Below are 14,687 nucleotides of genomic sequence, written 5' to 3' on the forward strand. Positions count from 1 at the left end.
AAAATTTTAAGTACAAGCCAATGATACAGTCCAGCAACAGTTCTATCACAATTGTCCCTTTATCATTAAATTTCTTCTAACAACCAAAATTGAGATAGTTTTGGAAACTGATCTATTGAAGAAAAAACTGAAAAAAATCCTCAACTTAATTAATTTTTAAAAAGGCCTCAGCAAAGTTTAGAAATCTAAATCAGGAGATTTGCACAAATCTGCTATAAAATAAATAAAATTTCATACAAAGAATCATTATCTCCATGTTACCATATTTTTAAATTGTCATTCTTTACTCTTCCATAGCTTTACCCAGATCCAACCTCACGAAATGCATTAACAGTAATTTTATATTATAATGTAAATGGAATAACGTTAAAGGCAAAGTGCCTAATCACAATATAATAAAAAACTAATAAATAATGTCTTGAGTATGTTAAGATACAAGTAATACATTTTCAAGATTTCTTTACTATTAAAGACCAATATAGTACGATATGATAAACTGCATTTGTGTATTAAAGAATTAAAAATACATTATATATAATTAAATGAACTCTGTAATAATTTTTAATTCACTTTTAACTGGCTATTTAGCCAAAATATTTTTAAATGAATTCTGGAGTACATTAATGTACATATAATCAATTATTATGAACAACTTTCATGATCTCCAACTATGATTATAAATGTATAAATTTCTAGCACAGAGTATTTAAATTTCCCTCCTGCATCATGCTTCATTCCCAAGTTGAACATAGGAATAAAATAAAACTCCATGATAGTCGGGAATGTTCAATGTATGACTGAGAACGTTACGGGAAAAAAACTCACCCATTACTTACCAGAATGACTCTTGGTAAATAAGAATACATTTTTTGTTTTTCCATAGGCATTCAAATGCTCAAAATTCTAGAATACCCTACAAATAAACTCAAGCCCCATTTACTTTAATTCTAAAAGTCTCTATATCTGTATAACATTTTAATGGCTGTCTAATAATTTTTGTTATAATACAGAAGTTAAATTAGAAAATCTTATTAGAAGTTAGTTTACCTAATTAAAAACCTGAATTCCTTTCCTACTCCTAATAAATTAAACTCATAATTTAAAAGAGGATGAAGAAAAGGTTTTAAAGAATTTACAAAAAGTTCATCTCATTCTAGAATTATAATTAGAATGCTAGGAGAGGAAAACAAATACTAACCACTGGTTTGGGGGTCTTTCAATAGACAAAGATCCTTTAGAACTAAGCAATTTGGAAGCTTTTGGGGGCAGGAATATCATTCCGTAAATCCCTAACAACGTTAAAGATTTAGCAACACTAGTCCTGACAAAAGCAATTAGTGTACTATAGCATTATTTACTAACACTATCCTGATAGTAACCTCAAAGAGTTTAGTAGTTTTTCAAATATGTATTTATTTGTTTTACTCCAAAGCAACATACATTCTGGAAGAATCTGGCTGTAACATTTATTTTGACTTCAAAATTTTGTACTTTGATCTTTTAAATTTCTCTCGAAAGCAAACTAAGACAAAAGCTTATTATTGCAGTATGTGATTGATAGATTAACACCTTGAGTATAGCTAACCTGTAAGATTTTACTTTGCCTGCAGTTTATATGAGAGCTTTACTGTCAACCCCCACAAATTTATACACATTCCGTACTGATCCATCAAAAATTCAACTAAAAAATAGCAGATTTTCAACAACACTAAGCAAATATTAATTTTGAAAATGCAAGAACAATTTTAAAATGCCTAACAGGTACTTTTGTACCTGGTAACATGAACATTCCATGAACATTAATTCATATTATTTCTAACCAATTTTTACTTTTGCTTTTTGCCATTAAAGTCTCTAATCAACAGGTTTTTCCCCTCATGCTTTCATCAGTCACCTTTTGAAGCATATGTATTCTATTATTGACTTGAAATTCGTTCTAGGAAATGCTTTAATCTTTTCAACCTTTTACATACAGAGGACCTGATTCCTTTTTGTGTTCATGGCAGAAAAAAATATTAAAGCACTTAAGAAATTAAACAAAACTTAAAGGTCATCTAATCCAACTATTTCCTGTTACCGATAAGAACATTAAGGCCAGAGTTAGAATAACTTGGCAGAGCTGAAACTGCTCAATACACCTTGTAGACTCTTGTATGACAAAAAAAACAAAAACAAAAAAAAAGAAATAGCAACTACTTATTTCAATCTCTCTAATTTCTTCCAGGGAGTAGTAGCTTAAATTTGTCAAAGTACAGAACTGCACATTAACTCTGGGTAGCCAATGTCCTTTAACAAAGACCTAGAAATGGTTGATGAGAGTGCCATTAATTACAAACCACCTCAGTAAATGGGACCATTTTGTCATGATAAAATATGTTTAACAAAATTTAAACCAAATTTTAACATGATTTCACTACACTAATAAAATACTGATGTTTGAATGTTCAACTTGCTTGCAAAACCACCTTGGGGTTATCTGTAATCAAAGTACATTTTCCTAAAGAGGGCAATCAAATTAAAATTTATAATGTAACACATAAGAATGGAGAAATAGGGCACATATGGATGTTCATGCATGTTAAATGCTTTACTCATATCTAATTTTTAAATCACAATTAACACTAAACACCAAATAGATAGTAGGTGATGGTACATGAGTGTTTGTCACATTATTCTTTATATTTTACAGGAAACATTTCTAATCTACTCAAATTTTAATAAAAGAACTGCAATCCACAAGAGGACAGACATCACTAAAAAAACATCACAAGTGATATATGTTTCACACTGAACTGCGAAACTGGACAAAAAATGATTAGTGATATATAAAGTAGTGTCTAAAACAGCCAACATCATGTTTCAAATCCTTTTAGAGGGGCAAATCATCATCAAATTAGCATATATTTAAGACTGGTCAGGAACAAAAATTCATGTATTATAATTAGTTTGAAATTTTTTAACAAAGAGCAAGAGTAACCTTTCTGATGACTGATTCATAAAACCTTGACCCATTTAACTATTTTAAGCCTCTGTAACTCAAAAAAAAATCGTCTGATTCCATCATTCAAATAAAAAGTCTCTTATTTAATATATATATATATTATAAAGTATCTCCAAGTTTAGTAATGTATACAGGAAAAAATCCTACTGTCCATAAATAACCTGATAAATTTTGGGCACATACCTTGTCAATATTTGTTATACATATGAATATATACATAAACACAAATACAGTTATTATTTTAAAAATAAAATTGGTATCATGTTTTATATTAGTGTATCATGAATATTTTCTTACATCATTAAATATCCTAAAACCATGATTTTTAGTTGCTGTGTAAATTTCATATTCGTTTTATTGTAATTAATTTAATCATCCCCCATTAAGTTGAAAAACTTAATTATTTCTAATCTTTTACTATTTCAACAATCACCAAGAAAAACAGCCTTATAAATAAACCCATATATGCATCCCTGATTATTACCTTACGATAAATTTCTAGAAACGGAATCACTGAGTCAAAGGATATGAACATAAATATTACAACATTGCTTTCTTAACTGTGGAAATATCATTAACCCAGTGTTCTCAGACCCTACACATACTGGTAGACAGTCTTCTATTACATTAACATCAAGTCTTTTACCCAATCTCCATGCCAGCTCACAGGAAATAAAAGCTTCTTTGACCAACAAGAAAATCATTTAATTCCTGTCTTAAGTGGAAAATAACAAACATGATGAATGGTGCTTGAGCTTATTTTTATAGGCCTTCTGAACATTCATCTGCCTCAAGGTAATGGGTCCACAATTCAATGGTGAAAGTTACTTGAATATAAAAGTGAATATAGAAAACTGTCAAAAAATAAAAACACTGAAACTTCTTTTTAATATTTTCCAGGACAAAACATTTCTAAAACATTTGTTAAAAGCAACAAAATAGAAAATACGGTTTTATGAGCCTTTTCAAAGAACTTTTTAAAAATGCTATTTGAAGGTAGGGTCAATAAAGAAAACACTATAATGAAGTTTAACTGCATTTCTATTTTAAAAATTGAGGAAAACCTGTAATACTTACTTTGTAAATAGTGCAAAACCATCAATACAAGACTATAGCTGCTTAAAGTACCACGACTGGCATCATTTATCTCATGGTGACTTGCCCACTTCTTAATCACCAGTACTAACGGACGAACTCGATTTTCAACTGAAAGTAAAATTAAAACTTAAAACAGTAAGAAGATATTACAGTTTCTTTGAAAGTTTACATCATTTCCCAATTCCATGCCAATAAAAAGAGTACAACCTCCCATGTATTAAACACTGTGTACCATAAATGTGTTTTACTTCTAAAGTATACCTTAATTACCATTTTAAAAATTACTAATTATTAAAATTTACTTTATTTACCTATAACTCTGGTAGTATATGACGTTAGTGTAGCAACATATTATGCATATAGTAAAATAAGACATTATACATAAACACAATTAAAGAGATGTCAGTATTTACTACAAACATTTTTTTTTTAAAAGAATGAGGGATAAACAAAAAAGTTGATAGTTATTTGGAAATAACAAACTTACGGTATGCATAAGTTCTGAGAAGGAATGTGTTTCTTATTCCAACAATATTATTTACATTCAAGTCGAATTCCACACAACTATTAAAAAAAGAAAAAAAAAAAGCTTTAGTTCAAGTACAAATTAAACTAAATCCCTAGCAAATAAAATAATATCCATCCATCCAATGATATAAAAATAGCATGGGCCCAAAGGCCAAAAACCTTAAAATTAAGCATTAAAGAAGAATGAATACATATTCAGTATATCACTTTAATGATTTAGTGTATATTAAAAATATAAAATAGGATTACTGTCAAAAGATCCATAATATACAGGTAAGGCTCCTACTATCCTTAATAAAAGAAATTTAAAAATTTTGTAATCCTTCCCAGATAAACAAAATTATGTGACAAAAAACATCTCTGGGCAAGTTATCCCACTAAGTTATATATTTTCAACTAATTTGGAATTACAGCATCATTTGCTTTAAAACAACAGGAATAAAAAGGCAAATAAAGTACAGGTGCAAAAAATAAAAGCTCTGTCTATACATTATATTCCCTCTAAAAAGACTGGTAAATTATAATATCATGCCAAATTTAGAAACTGATGTCTGGGAAAACTGTAACAGTCAAACACATACAGAAGAGATACTTCTCTGAAAGTAAAAGATATCATGCAATTCATAATTTAAAAAATAGGGCAATAATGATGAGATCTACAAAGAATGGTTAAACTCAAAATAAAAGCAAAGATTACTTAATGTATAAGTAATGGACCCATATGCTCTCAGGTTCCACTTTTCCTGAACAATGAATTTTTCTATGAAAATACTGCCTAAAATAAAAACTTAACAATTTCCTTTCTACGGCTTTTAATCATAATATTTGAAATTTACCGTTTCAGGTTTACTTGTTTTGGGAAAGAAATCCTGTAATCCTTCAACTATCCATGCACACTGATAAAAATGGACAGTGGTATTAACACTTCAGATACCATATATATTTGGCTTTGGAAAACATATGGTTAAGAATGGAGTTACATTCTTCAATTGTGTTTGTGTAAGTCTAACACTGAAACCAAATTTCACCTCCTCTATATAACTCAATACAAAGGAAAGAAACATGAAAACTAGTCTGCAATTAAAACCTTTTCCAAAAATATGAATTCAGAGCTTTAAAAATATCCATAGTACTTGCTTCAAATTCTACTTCTGGAAATAACTAAAGTAATCCTACACACAGAAAGAATTTTATGCATAAAATGCTTATTCTAACATGGGAGAGGGTAAGTTGATTATATATTCGCTCAATGAAATACTATAAAGCCATTAAAATGAAGCCAGAAAATATGAAATGATATAAGCAAGTGTTCATGATATATAGTTAAGTGAAAAAGTATGATTTCAATTTTAATTTTAAAAAGTCTTATGCATTCCTGTGCATAGAAAAGGCACTAAAAGGTTTACACCAAAACGTTAACATCAGTTACCTTAGGGTGTTAAAAGGGTAGTTTTTTTTTTTAATGTTTTATATAGAGAAGAATTATAAAATGGAATTTATAAAGAATATTTAATACAAAAGCTTGTATAATATCTTAAATAGAAAAGAATAAAACTGTTTATATAGAGGGTGCCAAAAAAAATGTACACACATTTTAAGAAAGGAAAAAACTGTATTAAAATTGTAATAATGTATACCGATAACAAAAGGTGAATACAAGTCATGTATATACATTTTTTGGCACCGCTGGTATAATTATAACTACAAACACATTTAAAAAATAACTATAATTAGCTAACAGTTTTATTTATGCTTAATTTATGTTTTATCTCCCTATATTTTTACGCTTCAGAAAACTCTACCTTTATTTATTTGGTGAAAATTCAGTAAATATTTATAGGTTGGATAGATGTCTGGATAAATGGAGGGGAAGGTTTGACCCACGAATATCTAAAGTTTTGTTTAAAATACATATATTCAGTGAATTCTGATTATTCACAGTAGTTGTATAAGTCACTGCAAACACTTAGTGAATATTAAACCATTACTTCCAAAGACAACAAGAATTAGGTTTCTATAAGCATCTAGTCACAACATTTTCATCAACCTCCATATGTAACTTTGTTTTATGTGCATTTCTGTTTAAAGACATCTCATTTAATATAGTGTTGATTCATTAACAGTGAACTAATAGCCAAGAGCACTGTAACTCATGCCTGAACAAAGCATATCTAACACATGTATTTTCCTCATTAAGGCACATCACAGCTTTGTACATAGAAACACTAGACAGTACCTCAGCGCTACGTTTGGGGACCATTTTAAACAGCAAAATCACCCACAAAAATCACAAAAATGTAAAAATCATGACACTAACTAGACTGTAAAAAGGACAATTATTTATAGTATGAGAGCTGATATCTATGAACCACCATCAAAGTACTACAAGTATTAATTTGGGGGAATTACAAAATAAATTTAATCAAGTAGGCGAATTCGCAAATATGGAATCCATGAATAATGATGATCAGCTGAGCATATACTTATATTTATGTTTCAGTCTTACTTTTATAAAACTGGGCTAGAAAAACCTGATTTATCACGATCCTATTTTTTAGAAAACAACAAATCTTTTTATTTATTTATTTAAATTTATTTAACCAAGGAAATTCTCAACACCTAAATATTTGTATTTTATATTCAGATACTATATAAAAGATTCTAATTCAAATGCCTAAGAAATTCAGAACCCAGGCTGGTAGAAAAGATAGATTTATAACAATCCCTTTGATACATGAAATTTCATCAATTAAGCTATTTTCTTAATAATGCATTTATTGTATTTCCAAAAGGCAAGAGACCATTTAAAACTCTGTAATACAAATATGTACATATTATTTAAATTGGATAGTTTCAAATACTCAAAATGTCAAGCAGAATAACTAAGTACAGTTAAACATGAAGAATTGCTCAGATAACTGAAAAAAATTACACGTATTTCAAAGATCAAATCAAGTGATTTTTACAAATTTATGAAAATAAGCTATTATATCATAGCATACATTTCTTAATTATCTACATCAAAAGAGTATCTGAAAATTATCTAAAGAAACTGAAAAAAGGGAATTCAATAATTACCTGACTTTATCCCTGAACTTCACAATTGGCACTTTCGCTCGAATCAGCTGAGGTCTCTCAATGTAGCCAGCTGAAGAATAAAAGATAACGTGAATATCTGTAAATGTTTCTCAAATTCATAGCGTACCAATGCATTTTAAAAAAATATTTTCCTTAGCTAACATAATTTAAGAAAACATAGTATTTCAGAAAGAAAGCCAAGAAAGGACATTATCAAATACTTCTAAGACTGGAACTTCTAAATACCATTTAGAGGGCTTTATATTAAAGTTACTTTCAGAAATGTGGTCTAATATCTAACATTTATAAATAAGTTGATCAGAGCCTTATAAACATGAAATACATCTGGCTAGCAGCAGGGGGATAGCTAAATTCTGGTACAGCACATAGCAAAATATTATGGCAGCCATAGAAATATTTACAAAGTCTTAAATGTGAAAATGCCTGCAATATGTTACATGAGTCAGTGATACATCCAAATAAGTATGATCTCTAAGACGAAGAACACATCTACATATTTTTTATTCCATCAAACTTCAAGAAAAATTTCTTTTCTGAGTTGAAAGTAATACATGTTCATTGTAGAAAATTAGGAAAATACAGAAATGTATAAAAAAGAAACTCTGAAAACTCTTAAGTGAGCAATTGCTAATGTTTTAACTAAAGAAAAACATAATACCAGATTTAGAAACCAAAAATTTTCTGATATAATGCTTTATCACCAAAATCATAAGATATACCAAGCGTCAAACAGAACTTATGTGCAAGAATTCAGTGAGGTTTAGTGAAAAATAAGATTAGGAGCTGAAAGTTTCAAGTTCCAAGTACAAGTTCTGACACCAACAAACTATACTCCAGCAAGTTACTGAAATCATGGATCACCAGTCTCCTTAACTATTAAAAACAAACAAACAAAACCCTTTCATTTGAATTAGATAATCTCTAAGGTCCCTTCCATTTTTAATATTTTATAAATCTAATAATAGCTATTAAAAATCCACTTAAGGTATGAATTACTCCTTTATTTTACAGATGTGAAAACTTAAATACACTGAAATAAATCGTTTGATTTAGTTCTCTCCTACAATTAAATATAAATTGTTCAAGGGTAGTAATTTTGTACTTCACTTTGGATTTTCCAGCTTAGTCTGACACGTAACAAATATCTGTTACTTAAAGGCAAAAATGTCTTTCCAGTATCACACAGTTAGTGTGACTTTAACGGTCCACATAAATTATTTGAGATGGCTTAACATGTGGATTATTTGAGATGGCTTAACATGTGGATTAAAATCTGCTTAGTTAGCTTATTCGAAGAATAAAGTTTTACAATAAAATCGCCTAAGTCAACAATTTTGCTTTCTGTTGGAGTAATTCAGTTGCATTTCATGTTCAGTGATCATATTTTAAAAATCCGATGTCATATATTGCATGTCATTACAAAACAGATGAAATTTTCTTTTCACCTGAATAAGATTTTATCTGTATCGATCTTTTGGCTTTCCACAGATACTTTCCATTACTGCTATTTATATTCATACCTTTGCTTCCCTAACAGTCCATATAATCTTTTGAGAAAAGGAACTGAAGCTTATGTATCTTTAAATTCTCCACTGAATTCAATGTGATATCTTGCAAGTAAACTCAATAAAGAATTATTGAATAAATGGTTATTCTTTTTAATCAAAACTTAAAGGAATTCATTTAAAAAAAGGGGGGGGGATCCACATTACACCTATTCTGACCAGAAAATAAACAATTCTTACCAGAAAACAGAGACATTTTAAATAAATAGTTATGTCAAATGACATATGAACTTGAGGCATATCAGACTTACAAAGTCTAGTACAGAAGTGTTTATGGACTAAGGTGAGTATATGCCGTGCTTCAGTCTTCTGATTTACCTGAAAAAAACACTGAAAAGTTAAAAATAAAGTGTTTTTTCATTATCTTTCTAAACTTAGTCCTTTATTTTCTTAATGTATCTCAACAAAGAGAAAACATTCAAAGTATACTTCCCTTTGGAGTTATTTTTTCAACATACACTAAATTACATTATAGGAAAAGTCAACCTTTATGCTCTCTTTCACATCGACATTTCTAAATCAATTTTAAACGTAAAGCACAATTTTAAAAGAAATATTGAAACAGCCACATATGTCATTTTTCTCCTTTAGTATAAATGTACAAAAAGCAATGTTCTCCAAGAAAAATAAACAGAACTTACAACTTTCTGTAACATGTTTTATTTCCCCATCTAGAGTGTGAGCTACTTAAGAATAAAGTTCAAGTCTATGGTATCTCAGTTTAAGTTGTGACAACATAATTTATACATGGGAATAAGGATGGAAGATTAGAAGGATGGGCCTAAGTATGGTCTAATTGCACGAGAGAAAGTTTTAATTTAAAACTCTAGTATTCTCCACTATGTTTATTATTTCTGAGGGTTTATTTTTTTTTTAGTTTTGTTTTTTCATTACTTTTCCTTTACATGATTTCAAAGTCTAGAAAAATATCAGAGTTTCTTCCCTGGAATAAATCTCCTTCTGATTTGCAGTAACTAGAAGCCAATTTTGTTAGTGGAAAAACAGGAAGATTAAAAATATATATTACTATTCAATAGATTTTTGTTGTATTTTTAAAGGTGTGGACTATAATAAGGCATATTAAAATTATACTGAAATTAATTTAATCTTTGGTAATTCAGAAGAGACCTCAGCATATTAAAGAGGCTGCTTTAGGTCAGCTTAATGAACACCAATTACTGTAACATTAAGAATATATAAGAGTTCAGTTAACAGGAAATTCAAATAAACATAATACTAAAAAACAAAATTTGATTGCTAAATAAAAAGTAAAACAAAGTCAAAATATCACAGTAGTCTTTTAAATTTCAGTGAAACCTCTCTTTTTGTATTCTCAAAATAAAAACTCCAAACCCCATAGCATTTTCAAGGGGAAAAAAAATTAAAAATAGAATCACTGAAAATTCAGATGGAAAGGAAATATGTCAAGAAGATAATACTGACACACGCTCTTCTTTGCTTCAACCTGGTAAAATATCCAACCCAATGATGGTTCAAAATAGAGGCAGAGCTCTTTAAAAACACAGTGAAGCCATCTCACTTTAACAACTCAGAAATAAATCAATATTAAAATTTCTGTTATGCTTATTATGCATTTGCCTTAAAAGAAAAAAAAAAGTGCTTCCCAGCTTTCTTGAATTACTGTAAACAAAAAATCCAAATAAGTAATTACAAGTTCTTTTCCTCAATGACTTTTATATGAAATTTCTTAAGTGACTGAATACTAGAAACATACTTGGAATAAATGTTTCATTACTTACTGGTTCTTCTTTAACAACTAGGCATAAATCACCATCACTGCTCCGGGTACCAAATCCATTTAAAGAGGACCCAACCAAAAAAAGTCTGCTTTCTACAAAAAGAGAAGAGAATTATAAGGTATTATTTAAAATTTAAAACAGGAATGCATACACCTATACATTTAAATTTCAGGCATGAAAAACAGGGAAACATACGTGGAAATAACAGCTGAATTTCTCTCTGCAGCTGTGTTCGACAGAGTTCTTTCTTCTTTAAATCACTTACTTGCTGCTGACATGCTTCAAATAACTCCAGTATCTGCTGACTCAACTTGAATCCACCACAAAAAAAGCAAAAGTTTTGTTCAGAAATGTAAAAATTAACACAATGAGCAGCGTAAAACAATACTACCAACAGCAGTAAAAAATAAATACATATTATCTCCTTAACATTTTCCAATCAAAACTACTGTCACTCAAGTAACAACAGTTACTTAGTAACTGAAACAGCTACTTTTACAAAGCAAAGTATCACTGAAAAGTCATAGAAAAGTACAGTCACAGATAATTCATAATGAGTATAATCCATGGGTCAGCAAATGACAACCTTGGGTTGCTGCCTGTTTGGGGATGGTACATGAGCTAAGAATGGTTTTGTATTTTTAAAGGGCTATAAAAACAAATAAGCAAATAAATGTATGTGAAGAAACAATACGGAAGTGGTAAAGTCTAAAATATTTACTGTCTCTTTAAAGAAGTTTGTTCAACCCCTGGTATTCATACCACAAACACCAAATATAACAGGCTTTACAAGAGAAGTCCCTGATCCTTTAAGCTCATGCATCCACCCTTTTCCTCATTCCTACAATAATGCCCTGAACCCTGATTTCTTCCCTGTTTATCTACCTATCTGGTTCACCCTATCCTCTTCAACTCAACTCTTGCCATCACCATAGGTGATTCCTTATCTATAATGAGCTACATATCACAATATACTCCCACCATTTTCGAACATCTTTTACTCCAATATATTTTTCAGTATTACACTCTCATAGCTATAACATGGTCTTTGCAATAAAATAGAACTTCTCTAGCTCTGAAATGTTGAATTCCAATATACTGTCTTGGCTTCAATCTCTTATCTAATTCTTTCTTACTCCCCTCGCACCTGCTCTAGAACCACACAGACCTGGATTCCCTTGAATCCTCCCTTTTCTCCCTAACCCATCAGCATCTGAATAGCATGATTTCCTTCCTTATCCAATCGATGTCCGCAGTGCATCCTTGAGCTACTCTCTTTTATCGTGCCTTAACAACATTATCCCCTTGTCATACTCAAACACCTGTCCTGTAAAATCCTAATCTTAGGTCAGTATAAACAACCACTTTCTCTGCTCTTACATCTGAGTTGTTAAGATATGAAACTGGAAAAAAAATTAAAATCACAAAATTGGTGTCTTTCAAATTTACAGTTTAAGGACTAGCCTAAGGTTGGCTTGGCCCCACTCAGCAATGACTTCCATGTTTCTTGTTAGAGATTGCTCTTATTTTTCATCATTTCAAAATCTTTACTCTTTTCCTCAAGTCCCCTTAAGACATACTTATTTTGCTTTCTTTAGCAGATAACTACATACTATAGTTTACTAAGGAAATTGAGGATACCAGATGTGACATTCCTCAGCCAAACTTGTAAACTAGCGTATCTGAATGAAACCTCATCTCTATACCTCTCCTGTTAGACAAAGTGTCCTCTTCCCCTGTTCAAAGCTAATCCTTCTACCAATACTTTTGTATCCAAGCCTCCTGGTCACCTACAGGACACAAATACCTCCATCTATTGCATTTTCAACCTCTCCCTCTCTATGCCTTCCCCAGAGTCCATGACAAGGCACAAGCCTCACCCATTATTCAAAATATTTTCTTTTATCACATTTAGAATACTCATTTTAAGAAGGTAGAGGCAGTCAGGTCAACTTGGCAATAAAAGACATAATTTTTAAATATCCATAAATACCACCACCACCACCACCACCACCACCACCACCCCAAAAAAACACAGAGCAACTAGAAGAATAAAGCAAACAGATAAAACCAAAATAAAATAAAACATGACCAACAAACACAACACGATTAACTGACTATGTATCATTCATGAACCCCAAAATATGAGCAGTTGGGACCAAAGATCAATAGCAGCAAGATTCACGTGGTATCAGAAACATTAAGAGGAAAAAGAGGAAAGGGATTTTTGGACATCCCTAAAGTTGAGAAATCAAATTGCCTGTAGGTACCACTTCCCATCCCCATCTTCAAATTGAGGGATCCAATTCAGTGTGGAATACCAACCAAAACTGAGAGGGCGTTTTACAGGCTACAACCCACAGATAAATGCAAAAAGATCACAGAAAGATCAGAAATTTCAAAACTACTAGTTGAAGCTTCCTTCTAAGACAAAGCAATACACAAAGCAGACACTGTTGGGAGGAGAAATCTAAACTAAGTAGTACAAAGTCATTAGGGGCAAAGGAACCATGTCTAAAACAAGAATGATTCTGACTCCCAGGTGGTATTTGAGAATGTCTGGAAACATTTTTGGTTATCATAATTGGGGAGGAGTAGCACCTACTGGCATCTAGTAGGTAGAAGCCAAGATACCACTAAATATCTTACAATGCACAGGACAATCACCCACAGCAAAGGTTATCTGACCCAAAATGCCGATATTGCAGAGGGTAAAAAACCCTGGCCTAGAAAAAAGAAGGAAAGGAGAAGAGACAAGGTCTCAGAAAATATACAGAGTGCCAAAAAAAATGTATACACATTTTTAAGAAAGGAAAACTGTATTAAAATTGTAATACTTCAATATATACCGATAACAAAAGATGAATACAAGTCACGTTTGACTTCTGCAATTACAAGAGGTGCTCAAAGTGGTTACCATCAGCGTCCAGATACTTCTGATTACGGCGAACCACTGTTTGAGCAACGTTGACCAAAGTGTCCACTTGTACACATTTCTTTTTTTTTTTTGGCACCCCTAGTATTTCTAATTTACTGCATAACAACAGAAGAGGATTCCTAGAGACACAAACCTAGGAAAACCAGCCTGCCCAACCCTCCTCATCTAAAAGTAGTATGGAAAAAGTCATCTCACTTAAACACAAATAATAGAAAAGAACTGGAATCTCAGAAAGAGTGAGAATGGGAGAAGAGCAGAAAAAATTATTTGTAAAAAATGCCTAAAAAGGATTCTAGTCATTCTTATACAAAGTTTTTTATAAGAAAAACGAGAATAAAGAGGGTAACATTCCTACAGATAATAAAGTATACCAGAAAGACATGTCCATAAAACAAGTGAAAATTTTAACATCAAATCAAGGCTTTTTCTCTCATATTCTAATTTTCTAAAAAGGTAATTAACTATAAAGCATATATACTAGTACTAGCAAAAAAAAAAAGGAAATTTACATTTAAAAAATTACCAACAGCAGTAAAAACTGTGAAATTTTTATACATTTACCAAAAGATATATAGGACCTGTACAGTAAAAATTACTAAATACTGATGAGAGAAATTAAAGACCTAAATAAATGAAGATATACACCATGTTTAGGGATCAGATGACTATTGTTAAGATATCAACTCTCCTGAAATTGA

The 14,687-nt window shown here is 30.6% G+C and overlaps 1 protein-coding gene across 10 annotated transcripts in view; it reads right to left on the reverse strand.

The window, feature by feature from the left end:
- TENT2 (terminal nucleotidyltransferase 2) overlaps window positions 1-14,687 on the reverse strand; it is a 50,947-nt gene that overhangs the window by 16,593 nt on the left and 19,667 nt on the right. For 6 of the 10 annotated variants that reach the window (XM_074328795.1, XM_019728185.2, XM_019728188.2 and 3 more), the window contains 6 exons: window positions 11,247-11,361; window positions 11,052-11,143; window positions 9,543-9,621; window positions 7,706-7,775; window positions 4,587-4,663; window positions 4,079-4,207 (listed from right to left, as the gene is read on the reverse strand). In XM_074328795.1, coding sequence (XP_074184896.1) covers window positions 4,079-4,207; window positions 4,587-4,663; window positions 7,706-7,775; window positions 9,543-9,621; window positions 11,052-11,143; window positions 11,247-11,361 — 562 coding nt within the window. The remainder of the gene's footprint in view (window positions 1-4,078; window positions 4,208-4,586; window positions 4,664-7,705; window positions 7,776-9,542; window positions 9,622-11,051; window positions 11,144-11,246; window positions 11,362-14,687) is intronic. The other 4 variants (XM_019728191.2, XM_074328797.1, XM_074328796.1 and 1 more) reach the window with 1 other exon arrangement.

Source organism: Rhinolophus sinicus, linkage group LG03, assembly GCF_036562045.2.
Source record: "Rhinolophus sinicus isolate RSC01 linkage group LG03, ASM3656204v1, whole genome shotgun sequence".
NCBI classification, from domain to species: domain Eukaryota; kingdom Metazoa; phylum Chordata; class Mammalia; order Chiroptera; family Rhinolophidae; genus Rhinolophus; species Rhinolophus sinicus.